This window comes from Triticum aestivum, chromosome 2A, assembly GCF_018294505.1.
Source record: "Triticum aestivum cultivar Chinese Spring chromosome 2A, IWGSC CS RefSeq v2.1, whole genome shotgun sequence".
Lineage (NCBI taxonomy): Eukaryota > Viridiplantae > Streptophyta > Magnoliopsida > Poales > Poaceae > Triticum > Triticum aestivum.
The window spans coordinates 621,851,260-621,871,283 of NC_057797.1; the positions used below are offsets into that span (position 1 = coordinate 621,851,260).

General features: G+C 42.5%; 1 protein-coding gene across 2 annotated transcripts; it reads right to left on the bottom strand.

The window, feature by feature from the left end:
• Positions 1-16,780: 16,780 nt before the first annotated feature.
• LOC123185733 (mRNA cap guanine-N7 methyltransferase 2) lies at positions 16,781-19,764 on the bottom strand. Of its 2 annotated transcripts, none has more exons than XM_044597564.1 (12): positions 19,432-19,764; positions 19,205-19,303; positions 19,015-19,093; positions 18,819-18,916; positions 18,663-18,734; positions 18,469-18,578; positions 18,215-18,325; positions 18,041-18,133; positions 17,866-17,934; positions 17,587-17,675; positions 17,433-17,512; positions 16,781-17,350 (listed from the first exon to the last, which is right to left on the bottom strand). In XM_044597564.1, exons 2-12 carry the CDS (start codon positions 19,283-19,285, stop codon positions 17,222-17,224), a joined length of 1,011 nt encoding a protein of 336 aa, XP_044453499.1. In that variant the 5' UTR covers positions 19,286-19,303; positions 19,432-19,764; the 3' UTR covers positions 16,781-17,221. The 2 variants fall into 2 exon arrangements, with proteins under 2 accessions (XP_044453499.1, XP_044453500.1); XM_044597565.1 differs by having other exon boundaries at positions 16,781-17,347; positions 19,432-19,759.
• Positions 19,765-20,024: the final 260 nt, after the last annotated feature.

Here is a 20,024-nt window from a genome sequence, read left to right on the forward strand (position 1 = left end):
GGATTAGCGCAGTCAGCGTGCCTGACCTTGTAGCTGATTTTTTAAGTTCATCCAACCGGGTAGGCAACATTGACAACTTCTCGATAGTTTCTTTTATTAACGTTGGAGGAGGCATGTTATAAGCAGCGGTGCAAATCGCCCATTGGGATCCGAAATATAACTGCTCTATCAAAGTATAGGCAGCCTTCAGCTTCATCTGCATGTCAGAGCCCGGATGGGGAATGCGGGTCCCTGTGACATTGCAAGCATCAGTAAACCAGTAACTGATGAGATAACATGAATTGAAAACATCAGATGAGGATATTTACCAAATACAGCAGAAGTCATAGCGTTTATTTGCTGCTTTAAACCGGTCAGTTCTTCGACAACCGGTTTAAGGGTTGTTTCTACATCTTCGGCTCTCTTTGCTAAAGCGGCTTTCTCCGTGTCCTAGTCTGCCCGTTCCTTCTTAAAGGTCTCCTTCAGTTTCTCCATGGCTGCTAAGACATTGGGCCAGTTCCTCCTTGGCTTTAGAAGCCTCCGCTTGCTGAGATTTAATGTTCTCTTGAAGATTAGTGGTTTTGGCGTCCTTCTTGCTCAGCTCAGCCTATAAAATAAAGATATATCATCAGTAGGCCATATATATATATATATATTTGAAGTACCAAGCACATAACAAGTTATGCACTTTGCACTTGGGGGCTAATGCTTACTCGCTTCATTATCAGACAATTTTGTCAAGTCCCAAGTGTAATGCAAGCATTATTCTTGGCACTTGGGGGCTAATGTACATCTGCTCAAAGTAAAACAGTGGTTAAAGTCCCGGTTCACCTTGAAAAGATAACCTGGCCCTTAGGGACTAAACAAGCGAAAGTTACAGGATTGCAATGCTAAAGTACTGGTTCATTTTTAAAGGATCAACCGACCCTTGGAGGATAAGTATGCAGAGTTGCGGTATTACAAAGTCCAGGTTTTTGATTGCCATCATAAATCGGCCCTTGGGGGCTACTGGAATTGGTACTTACAATTGGACTTAAGAGAGAAAAGGTTATGTAATTACCTCATAATGTTCCTTCATCAAGTTCACTAAACCGGCTTCGTAGTCACGGTTTGTGTGCAGACGGTTTAAAAAACCAGAATGGAGTTCCTGGGCGTTGAGGTGAGCATAGCTTGATAAATCGGTGCTCCATTTGCCTTTTTCCATGGCAGAACGTTCCTCCTTGGCGCTATGTTTTGATAGTGCAACAGGGTTACCAAGGGAGGTGTGGCCAACGCCAGTGATGATAACATCATCTTCCTTGTCACCGGTAGCCTTCACTAGAGTTGACGGGATATCAGCAGGCTTAACCGGACTAGACGGACCATCTTCAGTACAGACCGGGCTCGTCAGTTTATCAGTATGGTCTGCTGTTTCAACTTCTACTTGTTCATCAAAGTCATGATCTTGAGAGGGCGGTTCATCAAACATGGTGTTAGCATTTGGACCTTCCGGTTCTGTAGTTGGCTCCGGTTCAATAACCACATGGTCGTCAGATGGTTTATTTGCCCGAGCCTTCTTGCTGGGTCTAGCCTTGGCTCTGAAAGAAAAAAGATGCAAGGGTTAGTATAACATGCAAGTATAAAGCGTCAAGAGATTGAGTTGAAATACTTACCCATCAACTGTCTTAAGAGAAGGGAGTTGTGTGGCCATCGACTCACGGATGATGAATGAGGTGTTCCCTGATAATTTGAATCGGACAGATTAAGAGGTTGTCAGAAATAACCTGCCTTGGGATAATAGGTATTAGAAGTGGGTGAGACCTCAGGTCGACGTTTTCGAACCGTAGTGTTCGGTAAACCGGCCGAAGTGACTACCTGGCTGCTGTGCCGGGTTGTGCGGCGAGCCTCATGCTGGTGCTTCTTCAAAAGAAATTTTGGATCCAAGTGAGCAAGAGGGTGATAAAATTTTATTTTTCGGATTGTTTGACGGATATTCTGTGTTGATGGAGTGCGTGAACCGAAGGGAAGAGTAATTACCTCTGCGTCGTTGGCCTGGCTGCCCTCCGCGTCATCCTGATAATAATCATTGTCAATGAGGTGTATGAAAAGTGAACCAAGAGAGTCAAGTTCTACCTCTACGTCTGGTCATCAGGGTCGTCATCAAGATCTAAACCAATGGGTTCAGTTGTCTTCTTTTTGGCAGGCCTCTTGACCACCTCCGTCTTAGGTCGAGGGGTTTTCGCCGGTTTTTCTTGAGGCTTCTTCTTCCAAAAAGGGTCATCACCCTATTAAAGAGAATTGACAAAAGTTATAAGAGATTACACAGTTAAAGATATGGAATACAAGTAGGAATGAGTCAATGCTTATAGCTGGCAGCTTATTCAAGATGTAGAACGAACTTAATCCGGTCCTGCTACAGACAGCTTCCGATTCATTCAGTATCTTCTTCACAACTTCAGTAACTTCAGCTTCTGTTAGCTGAATATCAATATGACATTGAGAGTCTTTTGAGTCACCAGTATACTTGCACATTAAACCCGAGCGACGGCTTAAAGGCAATATACTCCATGAAATCCAGCAGTGAACAAAATGAACTCATGTTAGACCATTGGCCATAAAGGCTCTGAGCTTGGAGAGCTGTGGAGCATATGTAGACCGTTCTTTGGTGGCCAACCATTGCGGAAGTGGATGTGTGTTGGTAAGCCGGAGAGGACGGTAACCCGGTAGAGGATTACCATCATCAGGGGAGGTATTTTTACAATAAAACCAAGTTTGGTTCCAATCTTTAGGATGGCTATGGAGTTTGGCATGAGGGAAGCTGACATCTTTTCTCTTCTGAATTGAAACACCGCCCAGTTCAGTATTGGGCCCGTCTACAAACTCAGTATGGCGGTTCAAATAGAAAAAGTCCCGGAATAGCTCAACAGTTGGCTCCTCTTGCAGGTATGCTTCACAAAATACTTGAAAGTCGCAAACATTTGACACAGAGTTTGGTCCAATGTCTTGAGGATGGACCTGGAAATTGGCAAGTACATCACAGAAGAACTGGATCCGGGCGGTTTAAAGCCACGACTCATGTGATCAACAAACACTACTACTTCACCATCTCTGGGGGTAGGAGGGTTTTCTGGACCGGGAACTCGCCACTGGATTTCACTTCGCTTCGGTAAGGTGCCAATTTTGATGCATCCATCCAGTTGCTCCTCCGTAACCCGGGAAGGGACCCAGTTATAGGCATAAAATTGTTTGGCCATAGCAAGTGAAGAGCTGGAAAATATTACCGTCGGTTTACGATTCATGATTGACAAGGCATAAAGCGCAACAGGTTAAGAAAAAGGAATTCAAGCATGACAAATTGTGAAAGCGAAGGCTCATGCAGTTATAAATGGTAAAGCAACGGGCGGTTTACAAGGGGACTAATGGCATATGATAGATTATTTTCTAAAAGGATAAACCACCTATGCAGATAAGGAAGGTGCAGATCTGAGGCAAAAAATGACTAAGTGAGGAAAAACAGGTTTCACAGGATCACATGGGCATTTTGGATCTACCACAAGTCAGGGAAAGAAAAATATTTAGACCTTTTGGATCTACCACAAGTCAGAAAAAGAAAAAGATTTAGACCTAAAAAAGTTGGTCCTAGAGCAGTTCATAAAAAATCAGATCAGGTTTTTATGCGTATAAGGCTTGGTTTGATAGCCGAGATAAGGACTACTATAGCTACCGCACGGAACGCAGCAAGGTTGAGGTCTGCTGTTTATGGACTGACAAAGAACAAGCGAACCCGTGTGAACCCTAAGTGGATCTACAGAGGAAAGAGGGAAAGATTTACCGAAGTTGTTGAAGCAGAGGATGTGTGCCACGTTTTTCTGGTTCAATCAGGTTGATGATGCGGCCGACGGTGAGGCAGAGGCGAAGCTCGATGACGGCGGCGGCGCTCGGGTGCAGAGGTGTCGTGAGGAGGAAGAAGAGATGAAGAGGCAACGGGAGGAAAAGGAAAGGGATCCTCAGCCCTATTTATAAGGGCAAAGAGATAAGCGACAGCGCGGGAATCGAGGAGCCCAAAAATGGATATATAACAAGGTTGTCGCCTCGATTGTTGTATGGTCATTAATAAAGGGTATCTTCGGCTTTAATGAACAGGTGATGTCATGGCGGTTTACTTCAAATCTGGAGGATGACGTCACGGCGGTTTACAAGATCTATGCGAAGGTGCAAAGGGAGGAATTTTTCTAAGTGTTGAAGATTGACATGAACAAGTTCAAATCAATCTGGGGCCTAATGTTGGGGATATTACTACTGGACATAAATCGGCCAGGAGAGGCTGGGTTATCCCCATGATGATTACTTTATTTGAAGCCCATGAAGACAAGGATGGTGGTGCTTCATGAAGGCCCAAGGCCCAAAGGCGGGTTAAGGCATGTAGACATAAACCGACATTGATATGTAACTTGTATTGTAAGATAGAAGGAATAGAGACCGAGCCGGACACGTTTATGATCCGGCCTCGAGATTCTGTAAACCGATAGGCGTCGACCTATGTATATAAAGGGGCGACCCGGCGGCGGTTTAGGGAGAACACACAATAACTCGAGAGCCAGGCAAAGCGGATTCGCTCCCTGGTCATCGAAACCCAAGCAATTCCATCACAATTGGACGTAGGCTTTTACCTTCACCGAAAGGGGCCGAACCAGTATAACTCTTGTGTCCCTTGTCCGCTTTAACCCCTTTAAGATAACCCGTCGCAATGGCTCCACGACTAAGTACTTCCACGAGGACATCTATCGTGACAAAACCACAACACCAGTCGTGCTCCATGACCACCACACGCCACAAGTGTCGCAGCAAGCCAGTCATCCTGCATACTACTGCAAGCCGCTCTCGATCGTCGAAGGACACCGCTGGACGTCCTTTCTCCTCTCCTCTTCCTATTCAACTCCTCTTTTCCCCATCTCTCTACGCCCACTCACCCGAGCTATGCTCCAGCCACCATCGGTGAGCGGTGCCGCTTCGGCCTCACCTCTCGTTGTTCATCGTTGCTTTGGCCAATGATGTTTTTATACTTTCCGCAACAAAGGCCTTGCTAAAAAAGTTCTTCCGCGCAACATCATCTCTGTTGCAGAAATTTCTCGATTCATACCACAGACGACATCATCTTTTCTGTGAAAAATATTCTACAACATTATTCATGTTGCAAAAGTCATCCCACAACATCATCTATGCTGCAAAAACTATGAAGACGAAAAAAACTACAACACTACTCTGTTGCAAAAGTCCTCCCACAACATCATCTATTTTGCAAACAAAATAAAGATAAAAATAAAAGTTTCGGGCAAAAATAACGCTTTTGGTGGTTTGCAACAAAGCAACTATTGCAGAACGGGCTATGCAACAACTACCTTGTTGCAATTGACGACCCATCTCATTGGGAAGATCCGATGGTTGTTTGTGGCTCAATCCAGCGATGTAGGAGGCGGTGGTGTTTTCAATTAACCCACCAGCAGACGCGTAGCGTAGATTCCCGTCACCCGGTGGATTACAGGCACCGCGCCCGCCGCTTCCAACGTCCAACACGTGTGTTGTGTGAAATGAGCAGAGCATCCTACTATGTCCTTGTCATTATCCTTATCTATTCTTCGTGTCATCCTCTCAGCCTTGCTCCATGACCGCCACACGCAACAAGTGTCGCAGCAAGCCAGTCATCCTACACACTACTGTAACCGCTCTCCCGAGTCCGCCGTCGGTGATCATCGGAGGACACCACTGGCCGTCCTTGATGCGTCTCCATCGTATCTACTTTTCTAAACACTTTTGACCTAGTTTTTAACTCTAACTTGCATGATTTGAATGGAACTAACCCGGACTGACGCTGTTTTCAGCAGAATTGCCATGGTGTTATTTTTGTGCAGAAATAAAAGTTCTCGGAATGACCTGAAACTTCACGGAGAATATTTTTGGAATATATAAAAAATACTGGCGAAAAAATCTACGTGAGGGGGGCCACACCATGTCCACGAGGGTGGGGGCACGCCCCCTGCCTCGTGGGCCCCCTGATGCTCCACCGACCTCAACTCCAACTCTATATATTCACGTTCGGGGATAAAAAATCAGAGAGAAGGATTCATCACGTTTTACGATACAGAGCCACCGCCAAGCCCTAATCTCTCTCGGGAGGGCTGATATGGAGTCCGTTCGGAGCTCCGGAGAGGGGAATCCATCGCCATCGTCATCATTAACCTTCCTCCATCTCCAATTTCATGATGCTCACCGCCGTGCGTGGGTAATTCCATCATAGGCTTGCTGGACAGTGATGGGTTGGATGAGACTTATCATGTAGTCGAGTTAGTTTTGTTAGGGTTTGATCCCTAGTATCCATTATGTTCTGAGATTGATGTTGCTATGACTTTGCCATGCTTAATGCTTGTCACTAGGGCCCGAGTGCCATGATTTCAGATCTGAACCTATTATGTTTCCATGAATATATGTGAGTTCTTGATCCTATCTTGCAAGTCAATAGTCACCTATTATGTGTTATTATCCGTTAACCCCGAAGTGACAATAATTGGGATATTTACCGGTGATGACCGTAGTTTGAGGAGTTCATGTATTCACTAAGTGTTAATGCTTTGGTCCGGTACTCTATTAAAAGGAGGCCTTAATATCCCTTAGTTTCCAATAGGACCCCACTGCCACGGGAGGGTAGGACAAAAGATGGCATGCAAGTTCTTTTCCATAAGCACGTATGACTATATTCGGAATACATGCCTACATTACATTGATGAACTAGAGCTAGTTCTGTGTCACCCTATGTTATAACTGTTGCATGAGGAATCACATCCGACATAATTATCCATCACTGATCCAATGCCTACAAGCTTTTCACATATTGATCTTTTCTTAGTTACTTTTCCGTTGCCACTGTTACAATCACTACAAAACCAATACTATTATTTTTGCCACTGTTACTGTTACTTCCATATCACTTTGCTACTAAATACTTTGTTGTAGATAAGTCTTTCAGGTGCGGTTGAATTGACAACTCAACTGTTAATACTTGAGAATATTCTTTGGCTCCCCTTGTGTCGAATCAATAAATTTGGGTTGAATACTCTACCCTCGAAAACCGTTGTGATCCCCTATACTTGTGGGTTATCAAGACTATTTTCTGGCGCTGTTGCCGGGGAGCATAGCTCTATTCTTTGAGTCACTTGGGATTTATATCTGTTGATCACTATGAGGAACTTTAAAGATGAAAGAACCAAGATTTTTCCCTCAACTAGGAGGGGAGGTAAGGAACGACCATCTAGCTCTGCACTTGATTCACCTTCTGTTATGAGTAAACTTGCGACACCTACTCCTGCTATTCATTCTGATATGTCACATGTTATTGATGATGCCACTTCTGCTTTGCATGATGCTTATGATGAGACTACTTCTATGCTTGATAATACTGTGCCACTAGGTGAATTTCTTGATGAACAACTTGCTAGGGTTAGAGAGAATGAAATTATTGAAACTGATAATATTGATGAAAGTGATGATGAAGATTCTCCCCCTAGATATGAATTGCATGTTGTGCTTGAGGGTTATGTTATGGATGAAGAAACTGCTAGAGATTTTTTATCTTGCAATGATAGATATGATCTTAAGAAACTGTTAGCTAAGCTAAAAGAAAAATCCTTGAATGCTAGAATGAAACATGACCCTACTTTTGCTACTTCACCTATCTGTATCTCTGATAAGGATTATGATTTCTCTGTCAATCCTGAGTTAATTACTTTGGTTGAATATGATCCTTTTCATGGCTATGAATCTGAAACTGTTGTGGCACATCTTACTAAATTAAATGATATAGCCACCCTATTCACTAATGATGAGAAAACTCGCTACTATTATGTCCTTAAGATATTTCCGTTCTCATTAAAGGGTGATGCTAAGATATGGTTTAATTCTCTTGATCCTGGTTGTGTGCGTAGTCCCAAGGATATGATTTATTACTTCTCTGCTAAATATTTCCCCACTCATAAGAAACAAGCTGCCTTAAGGGAAATATATAATTTTGTGCAAATTGAAGAAGAGCGTCTCCCACAAGCTTGGGGGAGGCTTCTCCGATTACTTAATGCTTTGCCTGATCGTGCTCTCAAGAAAAATGAAATACTTGATATCTTTTATAATGGACTAACAGATGCTTCCAGAGACCACCTGGATAGTTGTGCTCGTTGTGTTTTCAGGGAAAGAACTGTTGAGCTAGCTGAATTGCTATTGAATAATATGTTGAGTAATGAAAATGATTGGACACTTCCTGAACCAACTCCTAAGCCAACTCTGAAGAAAAGGGGTATTCTATTTATCAGTCCTGAAGATATGCAAGAGGCAAAGAAATCTATGAAAGACAAAGGTATTAAAGCTGAAGATGATAAGAATTTACCACCTATTGAAGAAATACATGGTCTTGATAACCCGACACAGGTAGTAAAGGTAAATTCTCTCTATAGATTAGATAAGGGTGAAATCCCATCCACTAAGTTTGCTAGCCAATGCTTGGATGAGTTTGATAATTTTATGGTTAAACAAGAAGACTTTAATGCTTATGTTGGCAGACAATTGAAACACAATGCTTATATGATTGAACACTTGAGTGATTATATGTCTAGAGTTAAAGGTGATTTAAACTTATTTGTAAACATGCTTCTATGGTTACCACTCAAGTAGAACAAGTGCTTAAAACTCAGAATGATTTGCTCAATAAATTAAATGATAAGAAAAATGATAATGCTGTTAGAGTTATGACTAGAGGGGGTAAAATGACTTAGGAACCTTTGTATCCTGAGGGCCACCCTAAGAGAATTGAGCAAGATTCTCAAAGAACTAATGTTGATGCACCTAGTTCTTCTAAGAAGAAGAAAAAGAAAGATGATAGAACTCTGCATGCTTCTAGTAAACATGTTGTTGACACACCAGAGAATCCCAATGATATTTCTATTTCTGATGCTGAAACACAATCTGGTAATGAACATGAACCTATTGATATTGTTAATGATGATGTTCATGTTGATGCTCAACCTAGCAATGACAATGATGTAGAGATGGAACCTGTTGTTGATCTTTATAACCCACAATCAAAGAATCAACGTTATGATAAGAGAGACTTTGTAGCTAGGAAGCACGGTAAAGAAAGAGAACCATGGGTTCAGAAACCCATGCCTTTTCCTCCTAAACCATCCAAGAAAAAGGATGATGAGGATTTTGAGCTCTTTGCTGAAATGATTAGACCTATCTTTTTGCGTATGCATTTGAATGATATGCTTAAAATGAATCCTTATGCTAAGTATATGAAAGATATTGTTACAAATAAAAGAAAGATACCGAAAGCTGAAATTTCCATCATGCTTGCTAATTATACTTTTAAGGGTGGAATACCAAAGAAACTTGGAGATCCATGAGTACCAACTATACCATGCTCCATTAAAAGAAACTATGTTAAAACTGCTTTATGTGATCTTGGAGCCGGTGTTAGTGTTATGCCTCTCTCTTTATATCGTAGACTTGATTTGAATAAGTTGACACCTACTGAAATATCTTTGCAAATGGCTGATAAATCAACTGCTATACCTGTCGGTATTTGTGAGGATATGCCTCTTGTGGTTACAAACGTTACTATTTTAATGGACTTTGTTATTCTTGATATTCCCGAGGACGATAGTATGTCTATTATTCTTGGTAGACCCTTTTTTAATACTGCAGGGGTTGTTATTGATTGCAACAAATGCCATGTCACTTTTCATGTTAATGGTAATGAGCATACAGTACACTTACCGAGGAAACAACCTCAAGTACACAGTATTAATTCTATTGGAAAAACTTCAACGATTACTATTGGAGGTTTTGAATTTCCTCTTCCTGCTGTCAAGAAGAAATATGATATTCTTATTGTTGGGGACATGCACATCCCCGTTGAGGTAACCTAGTGTTATTCGAAAATTCTCCAGTTTCATGTTATTCGAAAAGAGTTTGTTAACAAGACTTGATCAACCCTCTTAGTGGATTCCTTTTGATGAGCATGAGATGGATGAAGTTAGAAAGCACAACTCTCTGTACTCTCTTTTTACTTACGGTTATTTAGATTAAAAAAACAAAAATAGTATTTTCTGTCTGTTTTCTAAATTATCATTGCAATAAAAAATACCCTGAAAATAAAAGCTCTCCAAATGTCCTGAAAAATTAATATGATTTTTTCTAGAATATTTAAGAATATTCGGCACTAAGAACACACTAGGGGGACCCACCATGTGCTCACGAGGGTGGAGGGCATGCCCACCCCCCTGGGGCGCGCCCCTCTGCCTCGTGGACCCCACGTGGGCCCCATCCACTTATTCGTACACCCACACACTTCGTCTTCCTCTAGAAAAACTCAACCACCAGCTCAAACCCGAGTTCTAGCTCATCTTGCTGCCATTTTCGATCTCCTTGCTCAAAGCTCCATTCACAAAACTGCTTTGGGGATTGTTCTTCGGTATGTGACTCCTCCAATGGTCCAATTAGTTCTTGTTCTAGTGCTTTATTTATTGTAAATTTTTGCTGCTTAGGTGACCCTGTTCTTGAGCTTGCATGTCAAATTTATGTGGTCAAAAGTAGTTTTAATGCATGATATGGCCTCTAGGCACTTGTGGGAGTAGTTGCTATCAATCTTGTTGAGTTTGGTTCACTTTTATTTAAAGTTACTAAAAATTTCAGAAATTTTTCAGAGGAAATGATGAAGAGATTGTTGAGGGGCTCTTCGAGCCGAAGCTTGAAGGATAGGCAAAGTGAAGAGAATAAGAATCCCAAATATAATCTCCCTCACACTACGGAGGTTCGGCCGTGCGAATGGCCTTGTGATGAGTTCTTGAGAGCATCCGGGATTTATGAAGACTTTTATTATTTAGCTGAGAATGCGGACCTCACCGACTTCCTCCACGACCAGCTCGAACAGTATCTCCTACTCACTAATAGTTTTGTGTAAAATTTTCATTTCCATGCTAGGAGATCGCCACCTTCAGTGGATTTTTATTTATATGATGAGTTTAAGGATATATCACTTTATGATTTTTGTGTGGTTTGCAAGTTGCCTTTTGAGGGAAGCATCGAGGAACCACATCCTAGGGATGTGGCACGATTTATTGATATGATTGCTGTAGGGGAAACGAGAAAAGTGTCGGATGCAAGAACTACTAGCATACATTTTCCTGTTCTACGTTACTATGCAATATTTGCTAGTAGATGTTTAATTGGCCGCAGGAACAGTGGGGGCCTTAGTGCTCCTGACCTCGCCATATTGTGCCATGCTTTACTCCATGACAGAACTTTCAGTTTAGGTGCTATGGTTGCTAAACGGTTGAGTCTAAACCGTACAAAGGGCCCCATTTTGGAGGTATCTTTGCTTCACGTCTTGCTAAGTATTTTGAGATACCTATTAGACACTATGAGAAATAAGAAAATGTGCTGCCCCCTCTTTTCTTAGACTATAAAAGTATGGTAGAACATGATTTTATTTGCGATGATAAGGAGAAGAGACTCATTTATAACCTGGTATTCAGTGAAAAGACTTGTCAGATTATTACCCTGCCTGCATCTTCTTTGTTTGACATTTATTCAGGCACATACATCATCCTGCCCGATGACACTTATGCATATTGGGAGCGAACACAATCCCAAGAGCCTGAGCCTGAACCATCTCCTGACCCTTATCGACAGTCTGTTTATCAGTGGGATCCAGAGGAGATCGCCAACCAGTGACACCCCAAGGATCCTCCTCAGTAGACTGGAGGGGACCACTTTGATCCATGGCATAGACCAACTTAGGCCAAAGGCCTAATCTTGGGGGAGTACGTATCTCTCACCGACATTACATTCATGTTCACACACTCATGCCAGTTGTCAGTGCTCATACTTTTTCATTGTACTATCCATGCTAGTTTATTTTCTTTTCCAGCATTCTTCTTGTGTGTTTGAAAAACCTTAAGAAAAACAAAAAAATGGTTGTAGCTTTTAGCTAGTTTACTTTCCATGCATGTAGTAGTAATAATTAAAAGAAAAACCAAAAAGATTTCTCGTTTTTCTTTTGCTTGTTGGGAGCTTTCCCGCATAAATAGTTTTATTTCCTTTCTTCTTCTTTGGGGGTCGGGAGGAGAAGACCATGATGAAAATGTTGAGTGGCTCTTATATGCATTATTGATTGACTTAACAAAGAGCCCATATTACCTTGTATTCTCCTGTATATTGAATGCTTGCAGATTCTAGCTTAGTCCAATGCACGTGCACTATTATTATTATCCACACCGTTCGGTCGTGCAAGTGAAATGCAATAATGACGATATATGATGGACTGATTGAGATGAGAGAAGCTGGTATGAACTCGACCTATCTTGTTTTTGTAAATATGATTAGTTCATCGTTCTTGATTCAGCCTATTATGAATGAAACATGTTTACAATGAAAATTAGAGATTATAGTTGCTCATGCCATGCTTAATTAGCTAGGAGTTTATAATGGTTTACCTTGCGTGCCAACATGCTATTAAAATGGTTGTGATGTGGTATGATTGGGTGGTATCCTCCTTTGAACGATTCGAGTAGCTTGACTTGGCACATGTTCACGCATGTAGTTGAAACAAAATCAACATAGCCTCCACGATATTTATGTTCATGGTGAATTATATCCTACTCATGCTTGCACTCAATGTTGGTTAATTTTAATGCATGTTCATGACTGTTGCCGCTCTCTAGCTGGTCGCTTCCCAGTCTCTTTCTAGCCTTCACTTGTACTAAGCGGGAATACTGCTTGTGCATCCACTTCCATAAACCCCAAAAGTTATTCCATATGAGTCCACTATACCTTCCTATATGCGGTATCTACCTGCTGTTCCAAGTAAATTTGTATGTGCCAAACTCTAAGCCTTCAAATGAAATCCTGCTTTGTATGCTCGAATAGCTCATGTATCAACTAGGGTTGTCTATATCTTCCATGCTAGGCGGGTTATTCTCAAGAGGAGTGGACTCCGCTCCTCACTCACGAGAAAATGGCTGGTAACCGGGATGCCCAGTCCCATGCTCTAACCAAATCAAAATAATTGCAAACAAAACTCCCCCAGGATTGTTGTTAGTTGGAGGCACCCGTTGTTTCGGACAAGCGATGGATTGATGTTTGTTGGTGGTAGGGGGAGTATAAACTTTACCATTCTGTTTGGGAACTGCCTATAATGTGTGTAGCATGGAAGATATCGAGATCTCTCGGTTGTTATGTTGACAATGAAAGTATACCACTTAAAATATTATTTATCTCTATTTCAAAATCGAGCTCTAGCACCTCTACAAATCCCTGCTTCCCTTTGAGAAGGGCCTATCTATTTACTTTTATGTTGAGTCATCATCCTCTTATTAAAAAGCACCGGTTGGAGAGCACCACTGTCATTTGCATGTATTACTATTAGTTTACATTGAGTATGACTACCATGAATTACAATGTTTAGTCAGTCCTTGATCTGCAGAGGTGCTCTGCATTTATGTTTTGCGGTCTCAGAAAGGGCTAGCGAGATACCATCTTGTTATATCATATTATAATTGTTTTGAGAAAGTGTTGTCATCCGAGATTTACTATTATTGCTCGCTAGTTGATTATGCTATTTATATGAGTAAACATGAGACCTAAATGTTATTGTGAATATGGTTAGTTCATAATCTTCACTGAAAACTTGAATACTGGCTTTACATATTTACAATAACAAGATCAAACAGAGTTTGTAAAAGTTTTTCTTTATCACTTTCAGTTTGTCAACTGAATTTCTTGAGGACAAGCAAAGGTTTAAGCTTGGGGGAGTTGATACGTCACCATCGTATCTACTTTTCCAAAAACTTTTGACCTTGTTTTGGACTCTAACTTGCATGATTTGAATGGAACTAACCCGGACTGACGCTGTTTTCAGCAGAATTGCCATGGTGTTATTTTTATGCAGAAATAAAAGTTCTCGGAATGACCTGAAACTTCATAGAGAATATTTTTGGAATATATAAAAAATACTAGCAAAAGAATCTACGTCAGGGGGCCCACACCCTGTCCACGAGGGTGGGGGCGCGCACATCCCCCTGGGGCGCGCCCCCTGCCTCGTGGGCCCCCTGATGCTCCACCGACCTCAACTCTAACTCTATATATTCACGTTCGGGGAGAAACAAAATCAAAGAGAAGTATTCAACGCGTTTTATGATACGGAGCTGCCGCCAAGCCCTAATCTCTTTTGGGAGGGCTGGTCTGGAGTCCGTTCGGGGCTCCGGAGAGGGGAATCCGTCGCCATCGTCATCATCAGCCTTCCTCCATCACCAATTTCATGATGCTCACCGTCGTGCGTGAGTAATTCCATTGTAGGCTTGCTGGACGGTGATGGGTTGGATGAGATTTATCATGTAGTTGAGTTAGTTTTGTTAGGGTTTGATCCCTAGTATCCATTATGTTCTGAGATTGATGTTGCTATGACTTTGCTATGCTTAATGCTTGTCACTAGGGCCCGAGTGCCATGATTTCATATCTGAACCTATTATGTTTCCATGAATATATGTGAGTTCTTGATCCTATCTTGCAAGTCAATAGTCACCTATTATGTGTTATGATCCATTAACCCCGAAGTGACAATAATCGGGATACTTACCGGTGATGACCATAGTTTGAGGAGTTCATGTATTCACTAAGTGTTAATGCTTTGGTCCGGTACTCTATTGAAAGGAGGCCTTAATATCCCTTAGTTTCCAATAGAACCCCACTGCCATGGGAGGGTAGGACAAACGATGACATACAAGTTCTTTTCCATAAGCACGTATGACTATATTCGGAATACATGCCTACATTACATTGATGAACTGGAGCTAGTTATGTGTCACCCTATGTTATAACTGTTGCATGGGGAATCGCATCCAACATAATTATCCATCAATGATCCAATGCCTACGAGCTTTTCACATATTGATCTTTGCTTAGTTACTTTTCCGTTGCCAGTGTTACAATCACTACAAAACCAATACTATTTTTTTGCCACTGTTACCATTACTTTCATATTACTTTGCTACTAAATACTTTGCTGCAGCTATTAAGTCTTTTAGGTGTGGTAGAATTGACAAGTCTACTGTTGATACTTGAGAATATTCTTTGCCTCCCCTTGTGTTGAATCAATAAATTTAGGTTGAATACTCTATCCTTGAAAACTGTTGCGATCCCCTATACTTGTGGGTTATCAGTCCTTTCTCCTCTCCAACTCCTCCTTTCCCCCTCTCCCTACGCCCTCTTGGCCGAGCTGTGCTCCAACCACCATCGGCGAGTTACGCCACTTTGGCCTCCTCTCTCGTTGTCCATCGTCGCCCCGCCCGACGATGTTTTTTAATACTTTTCGCAACAAGGGCCTTCTTGCAAACTTCCTTCAGCACAACATCATCTTTGTTGCAGATATTTCTTGATTCACACCATAGATGACATCATCTTTTCAGTGGAAAATAATTCTACAACATTATTCATGTTACAAAAGCCTCCTACAAAATCATCTATACTGCAAAAACTATGAAGAGGAAAAAAAATGCAACACCACCTCTGTTGCAGAAGTCCTCCCGCAACATCGTCTATGTTGCAAAACAAAATTGAAAACAAAAATAAAAGTTTCGAGCGAAAATAATGCTTTGGTGGTTTGTAACAAAACAATTCTTGCAGAGCGAGCCGTGCAACAACTACCTTGTTGTAATTGACGACGAATCTTATTGGGGAGATCCGATGGCTATTTGTGGCTCAATCCAACGACGTAGGAGGCAGCGGATGTTTTCAATTAACCCACCGGCAAGAGCGTAGCGTAGATTCCCGTCACCCGATGGATTACAGGCACCGCGTCCACCGCTTCCAACGTTCAACACATGTCGTGTGTGAAATGAACCGAGCATCATACTACGTTCTTGTCTGTATCTGTATCTACTATTCATGTCATCCTCCCAGCCGTGCTCCACGACCGCCACACGCCACAAGTGCCGCAGCAAGCCAGCCATCCTGCACACTACTGCAAGCTGCTTTCACGAGTCCGCCGCCGGTGATCGTCGGAGGACATCGTTGGCCGTCCTTTCTCCTCTCCTCTTCCTCTCCAAGTCCTCCTTTCCCTATCTCCTTACGCCCGCTCGCCCGAGCTGTGCTCCAACCACCATCGGTGAGATGTGCCACTTCAGCCTCCCCTCCCAATGCCCGTCGTCGCTCCAGTCGACGATGCTTTTTTATACTTTTCCGCAACAAGGGCCTTGTTGCAAAAGTCCTTCCGCGCAACATCATCTCTGTTGCGGAAATTTGTCGATTCACACCACAGATGACATCATCTTTTCGGTGAAAGAAATTCTGCAACATTATTCATGTTGCAAAAGTCCTCCCGCAACATCATCTATGTTGCAAAAACTATGAAGATGAAAAAAAAACTGCAACACCATCTCTATTGCAAAAGGCCTCCCGCAGCATCATCTATGTTTAAAAAAAATGAAGACAAAAAAAAATTCAAGCGAAAATAACGCTTTGATGGTTGCAACAAAGCAACTGTTGCAGAGCGAGCTATGGAACATCTACCTTGTTGCAATTGATAACACATCTTTCAATTAATCCACCGGTGGACATGTAGCGTCGCCCTATTTTAATTGGCTAGTGGTAGATTGATTCCACAATAGGTGGTTTTTTTTTTTTGAATTGACAATAGGTGGTTGGTATCAATGATGCTGGCAACAGCATTATCATATTCCCACTTTGTGTAATCAGCTGGTATAACTCTTGCTAGCTTGTCGCGTGCATCCATGCTATGCTGCACTCAATTGATTAAAAACTGTTTTCACCAATAGTTGTATCATCTGAAAGATAGTCTTTCACAGTCACACTACCACCAAATTCTGAAAAGCCATGCTATACAAAGCACGCAACTTACGTGTACCTCTACACACAAAAAAAATACCTTGTACTACTAGTTAGGACCATAATGCAACATGACTTGAAATTAGACTACTGGTGATGACAGCACACATGGAAATTGGCCTGGTGGACTTCAACGAATGCCCAAACTTGCATCAACGATCAACCACCCGCGTGAGCTTCAGATCAACCTTTTTCCCTTTTGACATGAGCTTCAGATCAGCTGGCGACACAGGGGAGGTCACAAGCATGACCATGCACCATCAACTGAGGGAGCAGAATTACCCCAAGTCTATATCTACATCTTAATTTTTCTGGCAAACTAATTAAGCCTCATATCTGCAGGTCCTGGGCCCAGGATCCCTTTCTGATCAGGGTCTATTGGAATCACCTCTGACTGTGGGCGCCTCAAATCATCCGCTGCCGCCTGCTGCCTCCAGAGCCGCTCCTGCTGTTTCAATCAGGGGTTAACTAACACTCACTACTGAAACAGTAAACAAAAATCTAGTGCTGTTTGGCAAGGAAGAGCAGACCTCTTCATCTGGGTCAGGTGTTACAACGGGTGGTATTGCATCTGGGTCAGGCTTCTGGAATACAAAAGTCGAATACAGGCCTGCACAAATCAGATTAAGCACTGAGCGAATTGGGATACTAGAATGAACCCAGTGCACGAAAAGGGTACACCACCTAAAATATCATAGGAACGAGCAATGAGCTTTCCACGAGGGTCAACCAAATTGGCACCACAACTACCAAGCATTGGAGCAAACTGTGTTCTGGAAGTCAGTCAGAACCAAAATAAACCATCAGATATGTCCACCATTCATTAGTATAGTAATCACACTACATTTCTTTCGAAAAGAGGAGGAAAAGTTAAGTAACTTATGCAAATAAATGTTACTATGAAGCACTATGTATTAAATGACTTCATGGAAATAACATAGGCGTCCAATAAGATACGGGCACCTGTTGTCATCATAAAACTCAGTTAAGTTCTGGATCTCCACATATTCAAGTCCAGCCTCCCTTGCTAATCTGCTCCAACATATTATAATGTTGTGAAAACATTGCGACCCAAGTTGTTGGTTTACATGAATGGAAGACTACAACAAATGTTGGAAATGAATGAGAAAATTGTAACCTCATAAGGCTGGGAAAGTGGACCAGGCAATGATTCTCAACCATCGCTTCATTTGCAAATTTGAGTTGGTACTTCTTTCCGAAGAAAGGAAACCTGCGCCATGTGGATGTAATGCATCAACCTCAAGATAGAAAACCTTTTGAACGTAAATTGATACAGAAGATGGGCTCATACTTTTCTTCCTCAATTTCGAAGGTAATTGTGTAGTTGTCAGAGCGGATGCTATTTGGAACAACCTTCAGACCCTTATTATGTGAAGCCTCAACATTCTTTTGATATTTAGTCCTACAAAATTAAAATGCCTTTAAACTCACAACGATTCAGAATAGTGGTGTTCAAACTAAACTTGAAATTGGAGAATATATATATTAAAGATTAGATCGTAACTAATCTTTAAATCGGAGAATATATGGTATGAGGGGCCATACCATATTGTGGATGAATCAGGAATTATGCCAAAGAAATAACCTCCAGGTTTGAGCAAGGATGATACGTTATTGAGAAGCTTCTTTGCGTGTTCCTCACTTTCAAAGCATAACTATCTTTCAACATGGACAAACTTTGAAGATTAGCAAAGCTTAACAGTATGCCATATTCCGGAGGCGGAGAAAACTCAACTTGCCTGTAAATTCTGCATGCAGCAAACTATATCTGCTTGGATGCCCTTTTCTTGCAACTGAGCTTCAAAGTCATCCTGTTATACAGACCACCATATATGTCATCACCTCTTAAGACTTCAATTTCGTGCAAGTAAGAAGGGGTGGGGAAAGGATATTACAGCAGAAGGATTCAACTCGATGAACTCAGTGGTGAAAGGTTTCCATTTGTTCTCCCACAGTTCACGGTCGTCGCTACTGACAGCTGACGCAGAAGCGTCTTATCACAGAAAGCAGTAAGTTCACTATAGGTACAAGATTCAGGTAGTCTGAACAAAGTAACCAAGTAGGGGCTCGGGTCATAGTGAGTCGGCCTACCAATTCCTATGTAGCGACCGGCTTGGGCATCGGCCCACTTTTCTGTATCAGCTCCGCCGTTGCAGTACATGTCGCAGACCTTCAACATTTCACAACGAGTAAAAGCAAGCCAGCATCAGGTTTCTGCTGGCTAGTTCTTGGCTAACCGGAACGAATTGGATATCGGGAAAGAGAGGAGCGTAGAACGGACCGTGGCATAAGGAAATGCAAATATCTTGATAAGTGCAGCCTTGGCGAATTCATAGAGCAGGTGATGTGGTGCCGCCGCCATGCACCGCCTCTGCTGCAGCTGCGGATAAACACGCAGACGATGGTAGGGAATTCAGGGGCGGATCTGGACGGCGTGCCGGCGCACGCTGAAAATTTCTCGAGGTTCAGCGGGGTTTAACAAATCATGGATGAAGAAAGTGCTCATACCTTAGAAACCAATCACGAAAACTGCGGACGAGGTCGAGGCAGCAGGGACGCGATGGGGTTGGGCGGAAACGGCGGTGCCGGCGATGCGGAGAGGTAGCGCACCGAGCGCCGACGGTACCGCGCCGGTATGGGACGGCGTCGAAGAAGCCGTGTAGAGGGGCTTTGGGTGTTATCGTACCCGCGCCTAGGGGACGTGCCCGGGCTCTCCGGCGGCGCGTACAGAAGCTCCGGCGGCGGACAAGAACGGCGAGGGGCTGCTGAAGACGACGCTCTCGATATGATTCTCGCAACTGGGCCAACCAACGAGTCACGGACTAGAGTCCATCTGGGCCGCAGCAGGCCGGAGCGAATTGTTGAGCCGCGGGACAGAGCCCGCTTTGCTCCACGCAGCTTGCTAGCCTCGCGTGCCACTTTTGAGAAGTTGGGATAGATCAGCGTAAGCTTCATTTATCCATTTATAAATGTCTCAAAAAATATCCATTTATAAAACCACTCACAAAAAAATTATACATTTTAAAAAATGTCTCAAAAACCCATTTTTAAAAATATTTGTGCAACAGAATGTGGGAGATGGTAAAGTGTGGGATGGAGAA

What these genes read in the sequence shown, in the direction of transcription:
- LOC123185733 (XM_044597564.1), bottom strand. Translation starts at nt 19,285, where the DNA reads ATGGCGGCGGCACCACATCACCTGCTCTATGAATTCGCCAAGGCTGCA. An exon ending in GCTGCATGCAGAATTTACAG is followed by an intron (nt 18,579 to 18,662) that starts GCAAGTTGAGTT and finishes GTTGAAAGATAG; the next exon opens with TTATGCTTTGAAAGTGAGGA. An exon ending in CACTTTCCCAGCCTTATGAG is followed by an intron (nt 17,935 to 18,040) that starts GTTACAATTTTC and finishes ATGTTGGAGCAG; the next exon opens with ATTAGCAAGGGAGGCTGGAC.